General features: G+C 42.0%; 1 protein-coding gene across 5 annotated transcripts in view; it reads right to left on the reverse strand.

Annotated features, from left to right (window-relative positions):
• Positions 1-20,830, reverse strand: part of TRIO (trio Rho guanine nucleotide exchange factor) — a 355,799-nt gene that overhangs the window by 218,918 nt on the left and 116,051 nt on the right. For 2 of the 5 annotated variants that reach the window (XM_046672288.1, XM_046672290.1), the window contains exons 2-5: positions 19,168-19,242; positions 8,784-8,898; positions 2,885-3,077; positions 162-674 (exon numbers count right to left, since the gene is read on the reverse strand). In XM_046672288.1, coding sequence (XP_046528244.1) covers positions 162-674; positions 2,885-3,077; positions 8,784-8,898; positions 19,168-19,222 — 876 coding nt within the window. In that variant the 5' untranslated portion in view covers positions 19,223-19,242. The other 3 variants (XM_046672289.1, XM_046672292.1, XM_046672287.1) reach the window with 3 other exon arrangements.

Here is a 20,830-nt window from a genome sequence, read left to right on the forward strand (position 1 = left end):
CTCTGAACTGACACTTGCTGGTCACTAGCAACTGCCATGAGAGGAGCTGATGCTTCCCTAGCCCTTTCTCCTGACCAAAGCAGCCTTGGCGGCTGGGACCCAATGACCCAGGAAGCCTCCCTCCATGTCTCATGTTAGCATCCCTCTCCCTCATCTTTTACCTTCTCAGCATCCTGTTCAAACAGCCTCAGCTGAAAGCACTGGTCCAGCTTCAGTTTCCTCACATGCCACATCTGATGCAGATGCTGCCGCGTTGAGTGCAGCCTGTCCAACATGGCGGACACCTTCGGTAAGAGGCTCTGCAGGTCCGCATTGCCTGATCCCGAGTTCTTTTTGGGAAAGCTGTCACTGCTCTGAATCCTCTGAAGTAGCTTCTGTCCCTCTAAATCCAGGTCTTCTATGGGGGCCTTAATCACCTTCTTCTTCAGCTGGGAGTGTTCCTCAATCATATTCCGAGCCCCCTCCAAATCCTGAGGCAACTCCTTCTTAGCTAGGATGTCCTGAAGTTCCTCCAGCCGAGAGAGCATGTGGGTTGCATTGCTAATGTAGTCTTCAAAAGCAACTCTGATTTCAATCCATTCTTCATGGTTGTATTCCAGGCAGCCATCAAACTCAGGGGTTAGCTGAGAAGGATCAACTACTTTGGTAAGGCCTTCTAAAGAGACCATGTTTGTCTTAAGGGGAAAAAGAATCACGTATGAGAAGATGAAACCATTTTATACGGTCTTATCATAATGCAGTTTGCAATGCTTAATTACAGATTTTCAAACTTAAAGCAAGTAATCTATTTATAGAAAACATAACATACCTTGTTCTGGCCCCATAAAAATAAATGTAGATGAAAGAAGCATTAGTATAGTCAGTGAAAGATAAATCCATTAAAGCAACACACATATGTTAGTTGCAATACCTATGTATTTCATCAGAGCTAAGGAAATCACATTTCCTTCCAAGAATTTGGAAATTAATCCACTATCTTAGGTACTTTAGGATATGAATGACTTTTCTGAAATTTAGGAAATAGACAAGGGTTACAACAAGAAAGCTGGCAAAAGCTCTTTTCACAAAGCTAAAGACAGAGGGAATGTTTCATTCATTGCAATAACCTGCAGCGATTCTGAGCAGTACAAGTGTTACACATAGTCTCTTCTACATTCTGATCTAAGGGTGACAAAGTTTTAGTCAATTACAACCCGAGGAAGAAATCTTAACTTCACCCTATCAGAATGAGACCCAGGGTTAATACTCGTATTATGCCTCTAGGCAAATGGGGTCAGGGGGAGCGGTGATTAAATGCAAAGACAATGGTAAAGGAAAAAGATTTGTGACCTAGAACCAAGATAAAATACCGAAAGGCTGGTTAACTCCACCTCTGTGAGCTCCTGCCTTAGAGAATCCTGGAACTGCATCTCTGTGCTGTTTGGCATCAGAACAGCAAAAGGCAGCAGAGCTGGAAAGAGAGGCTGCTCCTAATGCAGCACTCTTGCCTGTGATGTGACTGTAGGTTCCGTCCTGCCTCATTTGCCTGGACTTTAATGTCCATGGAGCAATCACTTCACAGAGAGAGGCTGGTAACAATGTAGAGACCAGTTCGACAGAAAAACTGGCATAGGAAGCTTTAACGGACAAGGGGGAGAGACTGAATTTAGACTAGCAAAGCGTGCATGCATTACATTTCCAAACTATTATTTCTGCTTAAAACACGTATAATTAAATACAACACACTCTAAATTCTGCAGCAAGAAAACAACTAATACCCAATAAACAGTCCTCCAAAATCACTTCTTATTGTGTATGAAGATAAAGGCTTACTGGTTTCACCTTTCACCTAAAATTCTAGAGTTTCAAATTCAAGTTAAAACTAAATTCAGATTTCAGATTGAAAATCAGCACCATGGAAAGAGATTTAAAAATGCAAGTAATACACACATGAAAACATTTTGAAAAGTGTAACACATAACATAAAGCTTAAGAATTAACATTGTGTGATATGTTTAATACTGTTTTTGCTGTTTAACCTTAAAATACATGAATACATTGACTAAAACCTAATGTTTGGGCAAAGTTGCTAGAAGAAGCAATCTATTCAACTAAAAATTATTATAATTTATTACCTAAACTATCCAAATGCTATTACAGAATATGGCATGAATCAAGTTTTAAGCTGGCCAGAATACTTTCTTCCCATAATCACCTCATTAAACTAACTGCATCAAAGCCTTGTCAGAACCTTGTTAGCCAAAGGAGACCACAGTGGAAGGAAAGTAAGTTAAGGGGCTGCAGTTTGCTCTATACACTGTCTGAAAGACAGCAACCTTATGTGCTAATTGAATCCAGGACTCAGCAAAGGTTTTGAAGGAACATCTCCCTTTTCATAAATGAGAGACTTGGTGCATGAAATACATGACAGACCATTCTCTCCATTACCGAGGTCAAGATGAAAACAGTCTCCCTCATATTTTTTCCTGAAGTTGGGCATTTCTCCCTAACATTCCCTTATTTCCCAGGCTGAGGCAATGACAACGCATCTGAAGCCACGTAAAGCTGCTTGCGCTGGATGGTAAAGCTACTTTATCAAGCGAAGGAAAGGGAGCAGCTTCTTTCTAATGCACGTGCCCTCCATGTCAGCAGCCCCATCGGCCCGAAGCACGAGCAATGACTCCTAAGCCCTCCAGCAAAACAGTCCACTGGGGTGATGCGACAAACCCACCTAACAGTGTTATTTTACACGGTAACTAATTCTGCTTCATCTGTGCTAAGACATGCAGTTCCTGTTTAATATGCGGTTTTAAGACTATAATCAGCCTAAAATGATGAGGAAAACGCCAGCTTTTAATAAACCACACCTATTGGTTTAGTTGGTCTGCCTACACAGAGAAGTTACCTCAAATTCAAATTTAGAACTGCCAAAATTAGTCCTCTGTTTCTGCCAAAAGTTGTCTGGCTTGATGATCAGCGCAACGTGGATGCAGCAGGGAAAGGACTCCTGCAGGATCTTCAGCAGAGGTTTGATGGAGTCCCACTTGGACCCACGCATGTCCACGATCACTGTGAATCCGCGCTTGCAGACCTCTTCACTAGGGAAAAAGAAAACAGGTTTAAACCATGCCCCTCTTGCCCCTTTTTCTGGTCAGAGTCCTGCTGGGCGAGGCTGACTCTACTTCCTTCGTCCCGCTGTGTGTTGAGCCCCGTCCTGTAGGGTGAGAAGTGGAAGGGGCGCCATACTCCAGCCACTGCGCCCGCTGCCGGGCAGTACCTGTGCAGAGGGGGCTGGTGGACGCAGAAACCACTAGAAAAAGAGCTTAGGTCTCACCCATGGAACTCAACTCTTTCTCACCCTCCTTGTACCTTAAAGGAAGAGACTCTGACTACACATGCATCGAGGAGCAATGACGTTTTAAAACAGCGTTCAACTTCAAACCTTTAAAGTTTTTATTTTGTATTTATGGTTTTGCATCTTGTCTTCCCTTCTGGAGAAAAATGATCAGCATCCTGCCCATGCCTCACCTTTTGTGTATTAACTGATCACACATGCTGTCTAGTTACTATTACAGCAAACGTCCTTGGGTGAGCAGTACACGGGGACTGACTCCCGCCCTCGTGTGCAGAGCCCGGGAGGGCAGTCACAGACCAACTGTGACCAGCTGTCACCCAGGACTCCCGGGATCACAGGCGCTGAAACCACCGCCACCGCCCACTAGCGATGGCAGGAGCTTTTGAATGTCCCATTTTCTTCCCTTTAACTTGTCTGAGGCCCCTGAGCCATCTCAGAGGTTCTCCAGTGTGGCCCACTGCTCCCTGGGGCTCCTTGGCACCCCTCTGGCAGTCTGTGGGATAAATCTATTTTAGTAATACTCAGACTTTATTTCCTTTTTCACCCGGTGGCACTGACAGTAACACTGCTGGCCCTCAGCACAGATCAAGGCAGTGCTAGGAGGCCTCATGTTCTTTCCCTCCACGTTCTTGCTGTTTAACAACAAAAGAGCCAGTTTCTCTTAATGTCTTTGATGAGGCAACAGAAATTATTAACTTTATTAAATCTCAACCCGAGTACACAGGAAATATATATAATGCATTCCTATAGTAAAGAACAAACAAGAATCAAAGTGTCCATAAATACAGGTTAAAAATCCATAGTCTCACTTAACCTTAAGTCAACACTGAAACCAATTTCATGCTCTCTCTTGCATGAGCTCTCTCCTTTTCACTCTCCCTCTCACGCGCATGCACACAGAGCACTCTTATCTTGACTCACACCATCAGAGCAACTGACATTCCGAGTTTCACAGATGGAAAGTTCCTACGACAACTCCATCAGTATAAGAGACATGTCTGAAAAATATTCCAAAAAAGTCTGTGGGGCTAGTACCTGAGCTGATGGCGGCTCCCAGTCCTAGGAACACGGTGTGGAAAGCCAGAAAAAGAGAAGAGACTGACGCAGCAGCCTAGCTCATCATCCAAATGCGGAAGACGGCGGAGGACTGATGTGATTAACCTCTGATAACTACTCTTATATGAATATGAGCTTAAAACGAGCTGACATTTGGCTCACACACTCCTCAAGCAGGTCCTGGGCCACAATCCAGGGAACATGTGCTCCTTCACACACCCTACAGGCAACCAGGGTGCTCCCAGAAACCTCTCCAAAAAACTCCCAAGTCACTGAAATTAAGTGTTCCGGCCCTCCTCAGGCTCTAATGGGGTCTGCAATCCTGCGAGATTCCATAATGTAGAAACTTCAGGGCCCCAGAGGTCCTGGGGGCTAGACCAGCCCACGGAGGAGGCGGGCAGCTGCCCAGCTGCAGCACTCTGCTCCAGAGCCTCCTATTCTGCTGCTACACACCACAGAGAGGAGACTGCAAAATCGTAGCTGTAGGTTTCATTGTTTAATTAGTTGCTGTTTGGTAGACTGCGCTCTAAGCATCAGTCTTCACCATATCGAGATAAATGCTCTGGCAGCCTGTCTTTCTCCTCATGTGGCCCTACACAGTATGTACATAAAACTACAAAGCCCCTCCACTTGAAAGAGGCTTAGAAGGAATCCTGAATAACTCCAGGCTTAACAACACGAACAAGTTGGAGAAGACACAACCACAAGACGCCCTGAGCTTGCACAATTTACACAAAGATTAACTACTCACCCTCCTCCACAATCAGACTGTGACCCCGGTAACTTCCCCCGTATCGACAACAGCAAAGGAACTGGGCTGGGAGCGCACATCCTTTCAATCCATCTGTCTTCATCAAGTTAAAAGCCAGTTGTTACTAAGAAAGCAGTGACTTACAAACATCCTCAAACCCAATTCTCTTCCTGAGCAGCTAAAGGACATGTACAGCTGCCTGCAGGACAAGGGCTCCAGCCCGTTCCTCTACCCTCAAGACACCGCTCACGGCTCACGGGAATGTGTGACTTATTGATCAGCTTTACCTAAGAGCCTCATTTTATCTGCAAGATAAAGAAAATTAAGACAAAACTAGGGTCCTTTTTCAATGCAGGTTTCTACAAGACAAACTCTACTTGAATGGAAAGTTTCCCTGCAAATTAATTCTATGAAAATCATTCCATTACTCCAATTGTTTCTTTAAAAAGGGGTGGGGAAGGGAAGGTGACCCAAATAATAATACTCAAACCCCTCACGGAGCTCAGATCACATTTATATTGAACTCTTGAGGGCTATGTTTAAAGGGCACACAGACAATTTAGAGGCCATGCAGAAGAAAATGACAAGATGATCCGACTCTGGAACACAGGTCAACGGGAAAACAACTGAAAGAAAGTGTAAGAGTGAATACGAACGATGGAAATCACAGTACCCTTCTGAGGCAGCTGCTGAACACCAGGCATTGTGCTGGGCATGGGCATAAGTAATCCTACTTAATACTCCCAGTAAAGAACGGATAATTACCACATTATTAGATCACAAAACCGTAAAAGTAATTAAGTAACTCGTGCAAAGTCACAGTCAGTTTGACTCTGCCACCATACTTTCCCAGATGGCACATCTCTCTCCACACCCGGGACATGAGGCCCTGTGAGTGTCTGGCTGAGGGACAGCCAGAGGCTGCCATCACATCGCAGAACACGTTGGGAGTAACGGACAGGGACAGAAGTCTCACAGACCCCACGACTGTTTATGCCACTCAGAACCTGTAACAACAAATAGACTCAGAAGTTAACTACCAGCAAGCCCACGAGTCCAAAACACTTCACGCACCAGGAATGTGCTGACAATGTTTACTAATCCCACTGTCTGGCTGAAGCCGGTGCTTCAGCGGTCAAGCCCTCACTGGAGGCAGCGTGGCTCTTTCTGAGCCAGTTTTCAGACCTCGATCTGGAGAGGACCCATTTTGTTCCACCTCTCTCTGTCTGGACCACTGTGAAATCCTTCTCTGTTATCACTGGGCAAATGCATCATTTACATGTTAATCCCACCTCTCATTTGCTCATTAACCAAGGATGAGCAAAATGGCATTTCTTGTCACTTGGAACTGTGAACACAAAAGCAAATCTAGGCAATGAAATGAACTGACTGTATTCAGTGGTTGGAGGGTCACCCTACACACTTAAGTATTTATGAGATGCATGATGGATGTTTGGGTTTTGTTATAAAATACTCCAGGGGAAAAGTAGAAAAAAACAAGATTGGCAAAATTTGATCATCACTGAAGTTGGATGATGGGTATATGGGTGATTGTTTCACAGATTTTCTCTAGTTTTGTGTATGCTCACAATTTCCCACGACAAAGTTCTGTGTTTTTTTTTAAGTGGGTCATCCAGGTTCAAAATATACCTGAATGAATTTTTTGATAATATCAATGAAATGAAAAGTAATTTTTTTATATTTATAATCAATACAGATTTCAAAACCAGAAAGCAAGTTGCCGAAGTCATATACAGAATTCCAATTATGTTAATGTTTTTTAAAAATCACCTGGATGAAACAAAATTTGTTTTTCATTAAACTATATAAGTATCACTGTGGTTGGCAGGGATTTATTATTTTCATATTGTCCCCTACATTTCTCTATTTCTTTTTCCACCATTGGCATAGTACCTGGCACATAATAAGAACTCAGTAAATGGTAGCTATCAACTATACTGTTGTCTATAAGTGACAGTGAGCAGTAAATAACTTCTAAAACTCTTTCCAACGCCATGATTTCAACAGTTCAGCAATCCAAGAAAATACCAAGAGGAAAGGGAAAACTTTTTCCATATATTTAAGTAACGGGCCCATTAATTTGTCACTGATGATACAAAGTGATGGTTTTCCCAAAAAGGATATCCTAACAGCAAAACCCAACTTCCTTCAGAAGGTCAGACCATCAACACCAAAAGCTGACTCCATCAGCCACAAGAAGGAGGGGTTACCAAGGGGCACAGCTGTCTTCCCTGGTTGGTGTCAAACTAAATAGGTCAGGAGTGTCACAGACTATGTGCTGTGGTGGCTCTGTTCCATTAACCTCAACCTTTTAGGATCCAAGACGCTGCTATTGATCATCTTTTATTATTCTCCTGCATAAAATGTTCCTCATGGTTACTGTCTCCTCTAGCCTATATTATGACCGAGTTTTCTTTTACACGTCCTAATTTAGTCTCTTAGGAAATGTCGCCTCACTCTACCACGTCAATTATGCCCTCCTTTAGCATACGCCTTTCTGGAATGAAGATTACCTTTTTCACACAGGGAAGCACCCTTCCAACACCCAACATAACAATCTCTTATTCCAGCCATGGCTATATACTTGGATTATATCTGAGTAGTAGTCTATTTTCCAAAAAATAATCTGAACAATTAAATGGAGATATTAATACAGGGGAGAAATTTCCTCCACCAGCTGTCAGCCAGTGCTGTAAGTAAAACTTCAGTAATACATTTCTAGAGCAGAAACAAAGATTCTAAATTCCTCAAGTATAGACACAGGCCAATTCCTATTAACTCTTCCTCACTTTAGGACTTTCTCTGGAAGATAAAGCTTTACCTATCCTTGGTATTCAACAGCATCCACACTAACAATCTCCCTATCATTAATGGGGTCTCGGATTGAATGCGGGTTCCCAAACTTGACATCCCAGCATATTAGCTGGTAAGGTTTAATGTCCCACAAACTTCATGCTACAAATCAACAGAATACTTTTCTTCCGGTGAGAAAGATTCGCACTGAGCTAACATCCATTGACAATTCTCTTTTTTTTTTTGCTTGAGGAAGGTCAGCCCTGAGCTAACATCTGTGCCAGTGTTCCTCTGCTTTGTATGTGGGATGCCTCCACAGCATGGCTGACAAGTGGAGTAGGTCTGCACCCAGGATCCAAATCCACAAACCCGGGCCACCAAAGTGGAGTGTGTGGAACTTTAACCACTCGGCCATGCAGCCGGCCCCCAGAACACTTTTAAAGAACTGAAGCTCAGCATGAAGACAGAAATATACTTATCAGAAACAGTACTCCATTTCTGATCTTTCAGTCCACCACATCTGGGTATCAGAATCACGAATGACAACTCTGCTCTATTTCTATCTCAGGCTCCACATCCTAACATCACAGCCATGTGGGCATCCCAACCCCACCGTCACTACTTAAAGCCCTTCACTCAAAACATGTCCCCTCTCATCCCTACACACACGATGGTCACAAAAGGGAAAGAAGGAGAAAGATCACAATTTTAATTTTATACTCCTTTGCTTGGAATTCAGGCTCCTATGTAGCTGTTTTCTAGAGTGTGTGTGGCTGCGCCTCTTGGAATAGTGACAACAGTGACAAGCCCAAACCACAAAGAACTTACCTAGGAATACAGGCTAGATAGGAAATGAGTCTCCTGAGATCCTCCTGTCGTATTCTATCATGATTGCTGCGGGCCGGAAAGGTTAAAATGGGACCTCCACGCTTATCTCTGCCACCTGAAAAACAAGCATTACGAACATATTTAGACAGAAACGAGAAGACAGGTCTCTGCGTGCCACTGGAAGTCCAGTGCTGTCACCGATCCACTCACACAGAGCTGTGCCTCCATCAAAGGCAAGTGTCCTTGTTTCGGTGGAGACAGGCCAGGCCGTTTCCCTGCCCCCAGGACTCTCAAGAGAAAGTCTGAGCTTCACAGGCCACACGGAAGATATCGCAGAAAGCCTTGTCTTTTTCTCCCAGTGAGTTTCCTCCGTTCTGTGGTTTCATGTTTTGGAGAGAAAAAACGTTTTCATGTACGTGTCCTTCATTCACCTTAGACCACCAGCTCCTCCGATCTCTCTCTCTCTCTCTCTCATTCTCCTCCTCATGTCCCATCTCTCTCCCTCCCCTGCCTCCTAAGCTCTCTCTTTGCTACCACCCAAACTGGGTTTCAAGTCTTGAAAAGGGTAAGACAGGAATGTTCTTCAACCTTTCTGCGGATGATAATTCTCTATAACCTGGCGTTTAGGGCTTCTTCCTCTCTCAAGGGCAGCACCTGACCCCAGTAGTCAAGCTTTACCAATCTCTCACACAGACATACATACAACAAAAGAGAGATTAGCACGCAAGAATTTTAAAGCAGAACTAAATTAACTTGAGGACTTTAGGAAAATTACATTACACATTAAGTACAAATCTCAGATGACCGGCCTTTGACAGACAGGCAGAAATATTTCTCTATACAGTCCTAATAAAATCTGCTGCTATCACTGAACACGTCTAGTGAAACTGTCACGTTTATTTTATGACTTCTATCCGGGTTTTCAGAAAAGAAAACCGAGAAAGAACGTACCCTTCCCAGGAGTACCCTCCCTTTGGTTTTACAACTCCAGGCATCTTCCTTCAGAAGCACAGTGATACGATCTCAAAATTCAAGTCACATTATGAAACTCTTATTTTCTCATTTTAATTATTTACCTCATCAGCAGAAAACCAGATTCTCTCTTTCAGAAAAGCCAAAAAAGTATTCAGCAGAAGATGTTGGTATTTTAAAAACATATTTTACCAATATAGGTTTTTACAATTTCCTAGGATGATGATTAACACTCTTTCTAAACAACAATGAAACTTCACTCTGATTCTGAACACTTAAAGCGATCTACATGCACCGTTCAGTCATGCAGTCTAGAAAAGTGTTAACTTATTTATAAACCCAGTAATTCAAGTGTTAAATGGGAACCACACTAAAACACAGCTCCCAATGATGCCGGGCACGGTATCGAGTGCTTTATGCACACACTCTAATTTGATTGTCACAATGACCCTGTTGAGAGATTTTATCATTCCAGCTTCATAACTCAAGATCCTAAGACTCAAAGAGCTTAAGTAAAGACAAAGGAACCAGGCTGGCATGGTTACACCTGGGTCCTTTGCCCCGACAAGAACTCATATAATTTCTTAAACTAGTGCCTTTAGTTCTTTCTAAACTAGTAAAAATGTCAGGACAACTAAATGATGGGTTCCTAGGCCTTTTTTATGAATGAAAGATACTATTAAAAAGTGAGAAGCAGTACTGTTATAATCAATAGAACATCTTTACAAAGTAATCTTCTAAAATATCAAATAGTATTTTTTAGGATAATATCAATGGCTCTAGTTTTTGGAATACCTCTTACCCCCAAGATAAGACAGGTAACAATGTCAACATTTTTTTTCATTCTTGTCAAAAAAGAATCAATCTCCTTGATCAAAAATATAGATCAGGGCCAGCCCAGCAGCATAGCGATTAAGTTCACATGCTCTGTTTCAGTGGCCTGAGGCTCACCAGTTTGGATCCCAAGCATGGACCTACACACTGCTTATCAAGCCATGCTGTGGCAGCAGGCGTCCCACATATAAAGTAGAGGAAGATGAGCATGGATGTTGGCTCAGGGCCAATCTTTCTCAGCAAAAAGAGAGGAGGACTAGCAGCAAATGTTAGCTCAGGGCTAATCTTCCTCAAAAAAAGAAAAGAAAAATTATTATAGATCAATACATATCATAGAAACTTGAGTTTTTAAAAATACAGTATAACATTTGGATTAAAACATTCACCCCACTTTTAGTAAAGAGAATAGCACTTTTCTAGACCACCATTCTGAATTTAAATGCAACTTAATGTTTGATTCAGTAAGGAGACTAAATGTCACTGACCCACATTCAACTCTCCTCCCTCTGGGGTCATCATATCTCAAAATGCGAGCAAGGCCTGCTCTACCATGAGTATGAAAAGTAGAATCCAAAATCTGCCCATCAGAGACAGTCACGTGGGAAGTCCACAGGCGTGCACACTGCACGTGGCCATGCTGTTCACTTCGGAAGTGAGAACCACACGCAGGCGTGGGGAATTATCGCTGCCTCATAGCACCGCTTCAAGTCCCAACCAGAGATTCTCCCCAAGCCGGCAGCACTGACGAGGAGCCCTGAGACCTGCTGGCCAGCTCATCCACCACACAGGCTCTCATTCATGTCCTTAAAAAAGCTATTTAGGGGCTGGCCACATGGCCGAGTGGTTAAGTTCCCACGCTCCGATTCTGCGGCCCAGGGTTTCAGGGGTTCGAATCCTGGGCGGGGACATGGCACCGCTCATCAGGCCATGCTGAGACGGCATTCCACATGTCACAACTAGAAGGACCTACAACTGGAATATACAACTATGTACTGGGGGACTTTGGGAGGAAGGAAAAAAAAGCTATTTAAACCTAAACTTGAATTTTAATCTAAAGGAAAAAAACTTCACTTTATCTTTTTCCTTTTCCCAGAATAGAGTTTCAGAAAGCTTACTAGAATAGCTTTAAAACTTCATCAAAAATCACCTATGAAGGGGCTGGCCCCGTGGCCAAGTGGTTAAGTTCGCGCGCTCCGCTGCAGGCGGCCCAGTGTTTCGTTGATTCGAATCCTGGGCACGGACATGGCACTGCTCATCAAACCACGCTGAGGCGGCGTCTCACATGCCACAACTAGAAGAACCCACAATGAAGAATATACAACTATGTACCAGGGGGCTTTGGGGAGAAAAAGGAAAAAAATAAAATCTTTAAAAAAAAAAAAAAACAAAAAATCACCTATGAAGTAAAAATTGCCTATTCTCTATTTAAATAATAGTTTGCTTTCATATGCTAACCTCCCTGCATTGGGGTGCATCTTCCAATCTGTGGTGTGTCACAGTCAGTGACAGGCAGGTGCCAATCACCCATCTGCTAACCGCTCCCAGTGAAGTTAAAAAAAATCTCAGAACAAGATGAAATGCAGTATTAGTTCAGAAGAATGTAGTCTCTGAGCCTCAAGGAGCTTACAATCTACTGCACAAACATCTGTTTCGATCATATTCCCCGAGACTTAGCTTGGCTGCCAATGTCACAGAGGTACCCACGTGGAAATACTGTCCGGGTCATGAGGCAGAAAAGTTACAAGTTCAAAGTTCTTGTTCTTAAACTAATAAAAATAATACTGCTGCAGCTCATAAAAGCTTCATCTACTAGATATACTCATGTGTGTGTGATGTCCACCCATGGCCTCACGGTGAGGCAGGCAGGACAGACGTCAGTCCCATTTTATAGATGGAAACTCAGTGCCTTAGTTTCTACAATGAAAAGGGTAGGAAATCCATTTCCTGCACCTCCCAACGTCACAGGATATCTATGCACGAATTCTACGTAGGACCCCTACATGTCTGTAATCAACACCAACAGCTCATTCAGGAGTATCCACCTATCCAAGTGCTGTGTTAGTAAAAACGAAACAGAAAGTAGTTTTTGTTCACAACTTATAAAAACTGCATCCTCTCTACCCTGCCTCACCCCATACTCCATTTACTTCCTTCAGACACCTCTCCCTTCTAGTAAACTATGTAACTCACACCTGCTGTTTGTCTGTCTCCCCAGCTGGACTGCATGCCCTGTGGAGGCAGGCATCTCTGTTCCCTGACTGATAACAGCGTGTACTCTCAACGCCTAGCAAGAGACCAGCACAGAAAAGGTTCTCAATACATAACTGCTGAACGAATGGACTCTTCCTCTATATGCCACCCAAAGTTAATTAAAAATACCTTCCCTCAGGTATCAGGAAGTTAAAAACAGAAATGCCTGATGAACATTCCTATAGAAACACAGATGCTAAATGAACTGAGTTTTACAGGTCCCACATTACAGCTATAAATATCTGTGTGGCACTTATTTCCTTAAACCCAGAGACACTCACTTCCCTCTTCTAAAAGGCAAACTCCAGGGAACTTGGGGTGTTAAGCAGTGAGACCCAGACTGACCACAGAAGCAGCTAGATTCAGAGTTGCTTCTTTTTCTTTAAATGAATTAGGAACTCACCTTTCACCCAATTAGAATAAACTTCTCTTGTAAGGAGGGCATACTTACTTTGCAAAGTACAATGTAAATTTCAATGACCCGACTGTATTATTTTCTCTATGGCCTTCGTTTGAATTTCAGATTAGAACATTGAAGATGATTCTTTACATCCCCCTGAGGTACAGTCTAACTCGCTGACCATGAAAAGCAGACTTACAAAGGAAAGCTCTGAAAAGGCACGTCTGCTAGCAACTAACAAAGCTCTGTTACAAGGGCGTCCACTGGGCCCAGCTCTAAGAGCCCCCAAGGCCAGCAGCTTGCCTGCTGCTCTGCTGCCTAGTCCTGAGGACCAGAACCGACTCTGGGAACATTTCAAATGAAGACTCTAAGAGGACTCAGCAGAGCACTTGAAAAGGCCTTTTGGCCAGCCCCTAAGGCCTCAGACTGTGCTAGGTGCTAACAAGAACACCTGAGAGAGAAGGGAGTGCCCCCTTCCCTTTCCAGGAAATGTGGAATTTTGTAAAACGGGAACAAGAAGAACTCGGTCAGTAGTCACAATACTAACAGCAAACCTCTGGGCAATCAAATCCTAAACTCCTGCCAATACCTCCACTTGCAAAGGTGGATGTGTACCTTGCCCCCAAAAAAGCTATTCCAAAAACCAACCCAAATGTCCATTCATAGGCAACTGGTTGAATAAACTATGGTCTATAACCACAGTAGAGTTACAGACAACTGTAAACGGAAAGATATACGCTGTTATATACTACTCTCGGGAATACTGTGAAAATGAAACAAGCAAGGCAGAGAAAATGATGCACACTGCATTCCTGTTTATCTAGGGGAGGGGGGAATGAGAGTAGACAGATGAATAGAGAGAGTGCTCATATTTTAAAAGTCTAAGAAATGAACCAAAAACCAGAGAAAACAAAAACAAAAAAGGTTTCCCATGGGGGAGGGAGGGTAGAGGGTAGAGAAGGCAAAGAGAGAAGCTAGATTTCTTTGACTACACTTTATCTTTACCTTTTTTATAGTTTTGGCCCTAGAATGATATACATGTTTTACTTAATACTGAAGCAAGATTAGGTGGTTTTTTAAACTTTAAAATTGTAAAGCAAAATAAAACAAGTGATCCTAAATTTCAAGTTGGTAAGAACCTGATCTACACAGAGATGAACTATTTCATGTGACTTTAAAACATGATGTACACTGACAGTAATAGGACTGTACATCCGTAGTGGAATTTGCCTAGGACAAGAAAACAATAACAAAAGTATTAAATTACATTTGGTGGTCATTCTGTGGTGACAGCATCAGTATTATAACGTAAATAAGTAATTATGTTGATGAGGGTAGGAACTAAGATTTTTAGCATAAGGAAAAGGATATACAAATATAAAGTCAAAGAAAAATAAAATATCTGTAATCCTAAATTTGAATTGGAAATTTTAGTATGGAGTCATGACATCTTTTCTCATTAAAAAACATATATATATACACACATATTTCCTAGATGTGTCCACTGAAGAGGCACAGAAACAGTGACCCCCACCCAGTAACAGCGAGCTTCCCCAGCACCCTGCACCATTCCCCACACAAAGGAACCAGGGCTCTATAGAGGACGGCTGACTGCAGATATGGAGCAGGAAACAGACGAGATGGGCCCGAACCATCTTTGACATCAGCAAAGAGAAAAGCGGTACTACCATGGTACACGGATTCAAGAACCAATCTGAAGAGGCTCCTCCCACTGGCCAAAGATGGGAAAATTTTAACTTCATAAGAGAAAAAAAAAACCTGTACAATGAATTGAAATACTTCAACTATATTTAAAATCATGAGCTTAAAATGATACCAAAAAAAACCTCAATTGTTTTTTTTTTATTAGTCTGAAATGACTAACAGTCATTTTTTATTAGTCTGAAAAATTTACCCTGCTTTTCCTATATGAACTGTGTTCTCAGGGTAACCAAGAAACTGATGATGGGACATTCTTCTTTATGGAAAATCCAAGTTGATAAATAAAGAAGAAAGGATGTAATTAGAATATCACAATTTTGCAACCCTAATAAAATAACACATCTAAGCAATGATCATCAATGAATGGTTAACATCATAAAAAACAAACAGGCAGGCTACCCCAGTAAAACTCCCAATAGAACTACTCAACAACACCCATCAAGGATGTTTGCCTCCTTCCCTTCAAAATCTAAGTCTAATCAATCCTAGTTTATGGGAAACACAAGAGCAGGGGAACATGTTAAATGACCACCCAGGGATGCAACCAGCGAAGGTAAAATGGAGAGAAATCAACAGGAGAACATCTGGTTTCCTCACCTCACAAACAAGGGGATAAAACAAAAGGAGGAGAAGGAAGAATGTACAGATTAAAAGAGACATCAGACATGTCAACCAACTGCAGTATATATCCAGTAAAACAAATTATGAGACAAGCAGGGTAATTTGAACATTGATTGGCTTTTTTACGTTAAAGAATTACTATTCATTTTTAGATCTGTTAAAGGTACTGAGGTTTTTTAAAGCTTTTAAAGGAATACAGATGAAACAAGATTATTGAAGTGAACCTTGGGTTTCTGGAAATTCATTATACTATTCTCTCCTCTTTGGGATGTTGAAATGTTGATGCTGAAAGTTAAGGGTGAAAAAGTGTTCTTAATTCTGGTGGTTGTCTGTGAGTTCTTTTAAAGTCCGAACCCTAGCAGTACAGGAACCACATGTAGTAGTTGACATATATATACACATAAAATGTTCACACACACACAAAGAGGACATTAAGTATATATGATACATTAAATATGTATACTATAAATATATACTACATTATAATCTATCTATAGAAATAACGTTAAATATAAACTACAGGACACTTCTTTTACTGCCCCTCCTCCTGACTTCCTGCACGAAGTCAGATACATCATCTAACCTCATTTAATTCACCCTCTGAATGTAGGAAGCAGTTCTTTGCTATCTTATGTAAGTGCAATGAAGATTACTTTCTAAAGTACCTGGAGATGAGACTGAGTGAGGATCAGAAACATTCAAGTCCAAGGACTCCTCACTAGTTTTTTAGAGGTCTTGAGCTAGTAGGCACCTCACAGAGTCACTGAGCTTTTGGCCTGCTTTTCAAAGCCCTGGCTGTCCCACTTAGATTTAATTTACTAAAAGCCACTCACATGGAGAACTTTTACAAAGGTACCATAATAACTATCCCTCAATAATTTCAAAAACGAGGTCAGAGCAGAAAACAGATTGGCAATTGCCAGAGCTGGGCGGTGGAGGAAGTGGGACTGGGGGTGGGGATCTTTGGGGGTGATGACATGTTCTGGAATTAGATAGTGGTGACGGCTGCACAACCTTGTGAATACACTAAAATCCACCCAATTGGACACTTTTAAAAGGTGGATTTGGGGGCTGGCCCCGGGACCAAGTAGTTAAGTTCACAGGCTTCGCATCAGAAGCCCCGGGTTTTGAGGGTTTGGATCCTGGGCACGGACATGGTACCACTCATCAGGTCGTGCTGAGATGGGGTCCCACACAGCACAATCAGAAGGACCTACAACTAGAATACACAACTATGTACTGGGGGTCTTTGGGGAGAAGACGAAGAAAGAAAAAGAAAAAGATTGGCAACAGATGTTAGCTCAGGTGCCAATCTTTAAAAAAAAAAAAAGTGGATTTTATGCCATGTGAATTATATCTCAAGGAAAAAAAGGATAGGATCAGAGGTAAAAATTTTACTCTTTCATTATAACTTTTCAAAAAAAAGTTCACCACACAAGTAATCAATTTGTTTTTAATTTACTGATTTTGTTTTCCTTTTCCCTTCCCAAAAATAGCAAGCCTAAGGCAATCAGCAATGACCTCATGCTAACATGACTTGCCAATTCTGGTCACAAATCAGGAAATACTATACAATTGTGGTGGCACCTATGAACTTCATCTTGCTAACACAGCTGGTGGAAGTCCTACCATCTCTATCATTTAAAAACAGTTTCATACTAATTTGTAACGATGCAAAACTTCCCTCCCCACTAAAGATATCCAACTTTAATTAACCCTGCAGAATTTAAGATTTTAGTAAAGATTCATGATAAACTCTGAAAGACTGCTGATTTTATTTCTTTTGTTTTTCCTCCTTCTCCCGAAAGCCCCCAGTACATAGTTGTATTATTTTAGTTGTGGGTCCTTCTAGTTGTGGCATGTGGGATGCCGCCTCAGCATGGCCTGATGAGCGGTGCCATGTCCGCGCTCAGGATCCAAACTGGTGGAACCCTGGGCTGCCAAAGCAGGGCACACAAACTTAACCACTAGGCCATGGGTCCGGCCCTGATTTCATTTCTTTAATTAGTTAAAAGGGAAGCAGTTTTAATTTTGACAGTAATTTAGATAAAAAATGCCATTTAACAAAATATCCTGTATTCAATGACTAATAAAAGAATGAATACAAACAAAAATCATCAATCTTAACTTTCCACTGTTCTTTACATGCATCTCCACGAGTTTAACAAAAGAAGAAAGTGCAATAACATGAGGTTTAGGAATAAAAGAGGGGACAGAAGGAGCAAGTGCTCTTGTCACAGAGGCAAACTTTAAAATAAAAAACTAATGAATATGTAGGATTGGCTTTCTTTAAGCCTTTCTTACTGATGCCTCTAATATTTATAAGTAGAGTCTTTCCATTTACTTTAAAATCTCTCTGTAAACTACAAAGTCAGGACTTCACGAAACTAGCATGAGTCCATATTATGCAGTTCGTCAGTAAATGATCAGAAAAGACCAAACGCTACTTTTAAAACTTAGTGTATTATAAGCCAAGAGTTTTTTTCTTTCATTTTATTTTTACCATGTATTCCCAAGAATCTAAAGCACCTTCTTCTTTTCATGAACTTTCTACTCTTCCATTAACCTCCCAAATGCATTTTGAATTAGATTTACTTCATCAAAATCACGAGTGTTTGACAGGGGCCAAAAAACACTACTGGAAATAAAGCAAGGTAAGATTAGCAAAAAGACCACAGGAAGCTGCATCCTGAATATATACCAGTCCCACATGCCAAAAGGACACATAAAACATAGAAAAGCCGTTAGCAGTGTTATAAATTTAAAATAAAATGTGTTCAAGAGGAGACTTCAGCTCAGCATAGTATGCCTGTTTGAGAAAGATAAAAATTTATCAAGGGAAACACATCCAGGAAGACTGTCTAACAGCACATGACAATCTACAGATTTACTTCCTGCTAAAACAGAGCAGAAAAATCTTGCAAACCTTTGTTCTGTAACAAGTGAACTGCTGCCAATGGCTGTTCTGTTCACACAGGAGGGAGAAAGCCCAAAAAAGCCCTAAAGCTGATCCTCTATGTGTAGGGGAGAGGCAGTTATGTGCCCCAAAGCTTGGGAGATTGATCCAGAGTCTGTCACCAAGCTGTAGGAGGGCCAGGTGCCCCAAGGACCAAGTTCTAAATGAAGCGGAGGACCAAGCAGGTAGAGATCACAGAGGCTTTCGCAGTCCACTACATGGGTTCTAGGAACTCCAAGACCAGAGTACAAGAAACAGAGGTAAGGAATTCAGGACACAGCCATATACAGTCACATTGCCACCACTTCTGCTGAGATGATGGGCTTTAAAAAATCAGTTGTTTTACTGAACTGATTGGGGCAAAACAGCCAAATGTTTGTTGAATGACAGGCACAAACATATTTTAATTACCAATGCGATCTGACTTTGAATAAGCCTGTCAGCTAGAAGAAAAGACGTTGGGCACTAATATCTTAGGAAAATGCTACAAGAATAAAGCACTTAAAAACCCACTGAATGCCAATGCTTTTGCGTGTGTGGCAGGTGAGCTAGTCGAGTATTTCAGACCCTGATATTGTGTCAGAGCAGTGAGAAGGAACAACAAAGCAGATTAGAAAGTTAAACTTTACCTGAAAGGTATGCAACTTTTTCCTTTAAAATTGGCAAAACATCCATAGCTTTCATTTCATCGTTTTTTCGAAACCCTGAAATACATAAGGAGAAAACAAAATTACTAGGTTGCTTGTGTGACATTTAATTTCTTAACCATTCTATCCAGTGCCAGCACAGCAGCTTTCTTCGCACCCACTAAATCAACTTCAGAAATATCATCATTTGAAAACATTTGAATTCTATAAAGGAAAGTCTCTGATCACAGAATTACCTTCTATTTCTATGTGAAATAATGATTTGCACCAAGACCTAGAGGTTCCTGTACCAAGCAGGCTCTTGGCCATTTCTAGCAATAAAGACCCAGTCTCAAAAAGACCGCATATAAAATCAGTCCAGAACATTTCAAAAATCTTCATTTCAATCTTGTAGATTAATGTAAACACTGGCATGTAAAGCACCAACACTATTTTTTAAAATCTGCGGTTCATGGCACACCAACGCCTCTAGGGGGAGCTAAAGCCTCCTCCTATCAGTGTCTGGTTAAAAATAAACGAGGAGGGAGGAGAGAAGGGATTATAAATAGCTGGGGACTAGCCACAGCTCCCTCTTGGCTCTGTCTTTCCAGGCTTTCTGGGTCATGCCCCCCTGGAGGAATGTCACTGGCTAATGTGGCAAGATGGCCTGGTGCCGCTTGCTTCACAGGGTGGCTAAGGTCCCTTTTCTCACTGCAAACCAACTCTCCCCGTGCCCCCAATGTCATGGAAGGCCAAGTGGAAATACTGTGGAAAAGAAGCATGCAGCAGGCAATTTAGACCAAGCCAACATCCATCTAAGCAAAAGGAATTCTTGCAGCCCAAACATGTTTGGCCCAGCTCACCAGGGCAAATGCCCACATGAGCGTTTGGGATCAAAAATGTTCATACTCATAACAATGCCTCAGGATGTTTCTCTTGGAGGTCTCTAACAGAGGTAACTAGGTTCAAGATGCTGGCCATCCTCATCAAAACTAGTGACTATCATCACTGGCGGAGCAATCCCTAGAAAAAATAAAAGACTACTGCCCCATCCCTATTTTCCTGTTTGTTTTTGCCAAAATAGTACAAAGAAAGCACCCAAAATGTTAGTGTGGTAACACAACCAATGTATGAGATACAGACCTGGAATTAGGAACAAGAAGAGTACTCTAAGGAAACAAATGGAGCTTCCACTTCCAGTATGCCCAAGTAGCTCCTATTGGACCAGCCCTGCCACAGATTAAATCTATAAAAAAATCAACTATCTCGAGGCACAAGAGAGTGACCCAAAGCAGGGAGAGACTCTAGGAAAAAGGAAATGGCTTTAAGAGAGCTTTTAGCCTGAGAGCAGGGCCCAGTCTAAGCCACATGGAGCTGCTAAAGCAAGAACTAGGATAGCTCAGGGTGACCCAGCAGCTGAAATTGAAAGAGAAATAGTGAAAAGGATACGGGGGAGCCACAAACTCTGTGGATAAACTTGGTCCAAATCTCTGCCTGTCCCCTGAGACTCACACGTGCAGGGCAAGCTCCAAGCAGTCCAAGCGCCAAGCTAAGGATAAAAGATCTGACCCGAGATTCGAGTTGCTGCCCAGTCCACAGGATGCAGAATTTGTAGCTTGAGTCCAGCCAAATCTGTAGCCTGCTAACACAAGCAACCAAACAACAA

The sequence above is a fragment of the Equus quagga genome, chromosome 9 (assembly GCF_021613505.1).
Source record: "Equus quagga isolate Etosha38 chromosome 9, UCLA_HA_Equagga_1.0, whole genome shotgun sequence".
NCBI lineage: Eukaryota > Metazoa > Chordata > Mammalia > Perissodactyla > Equidae > Equus > Equus quagga.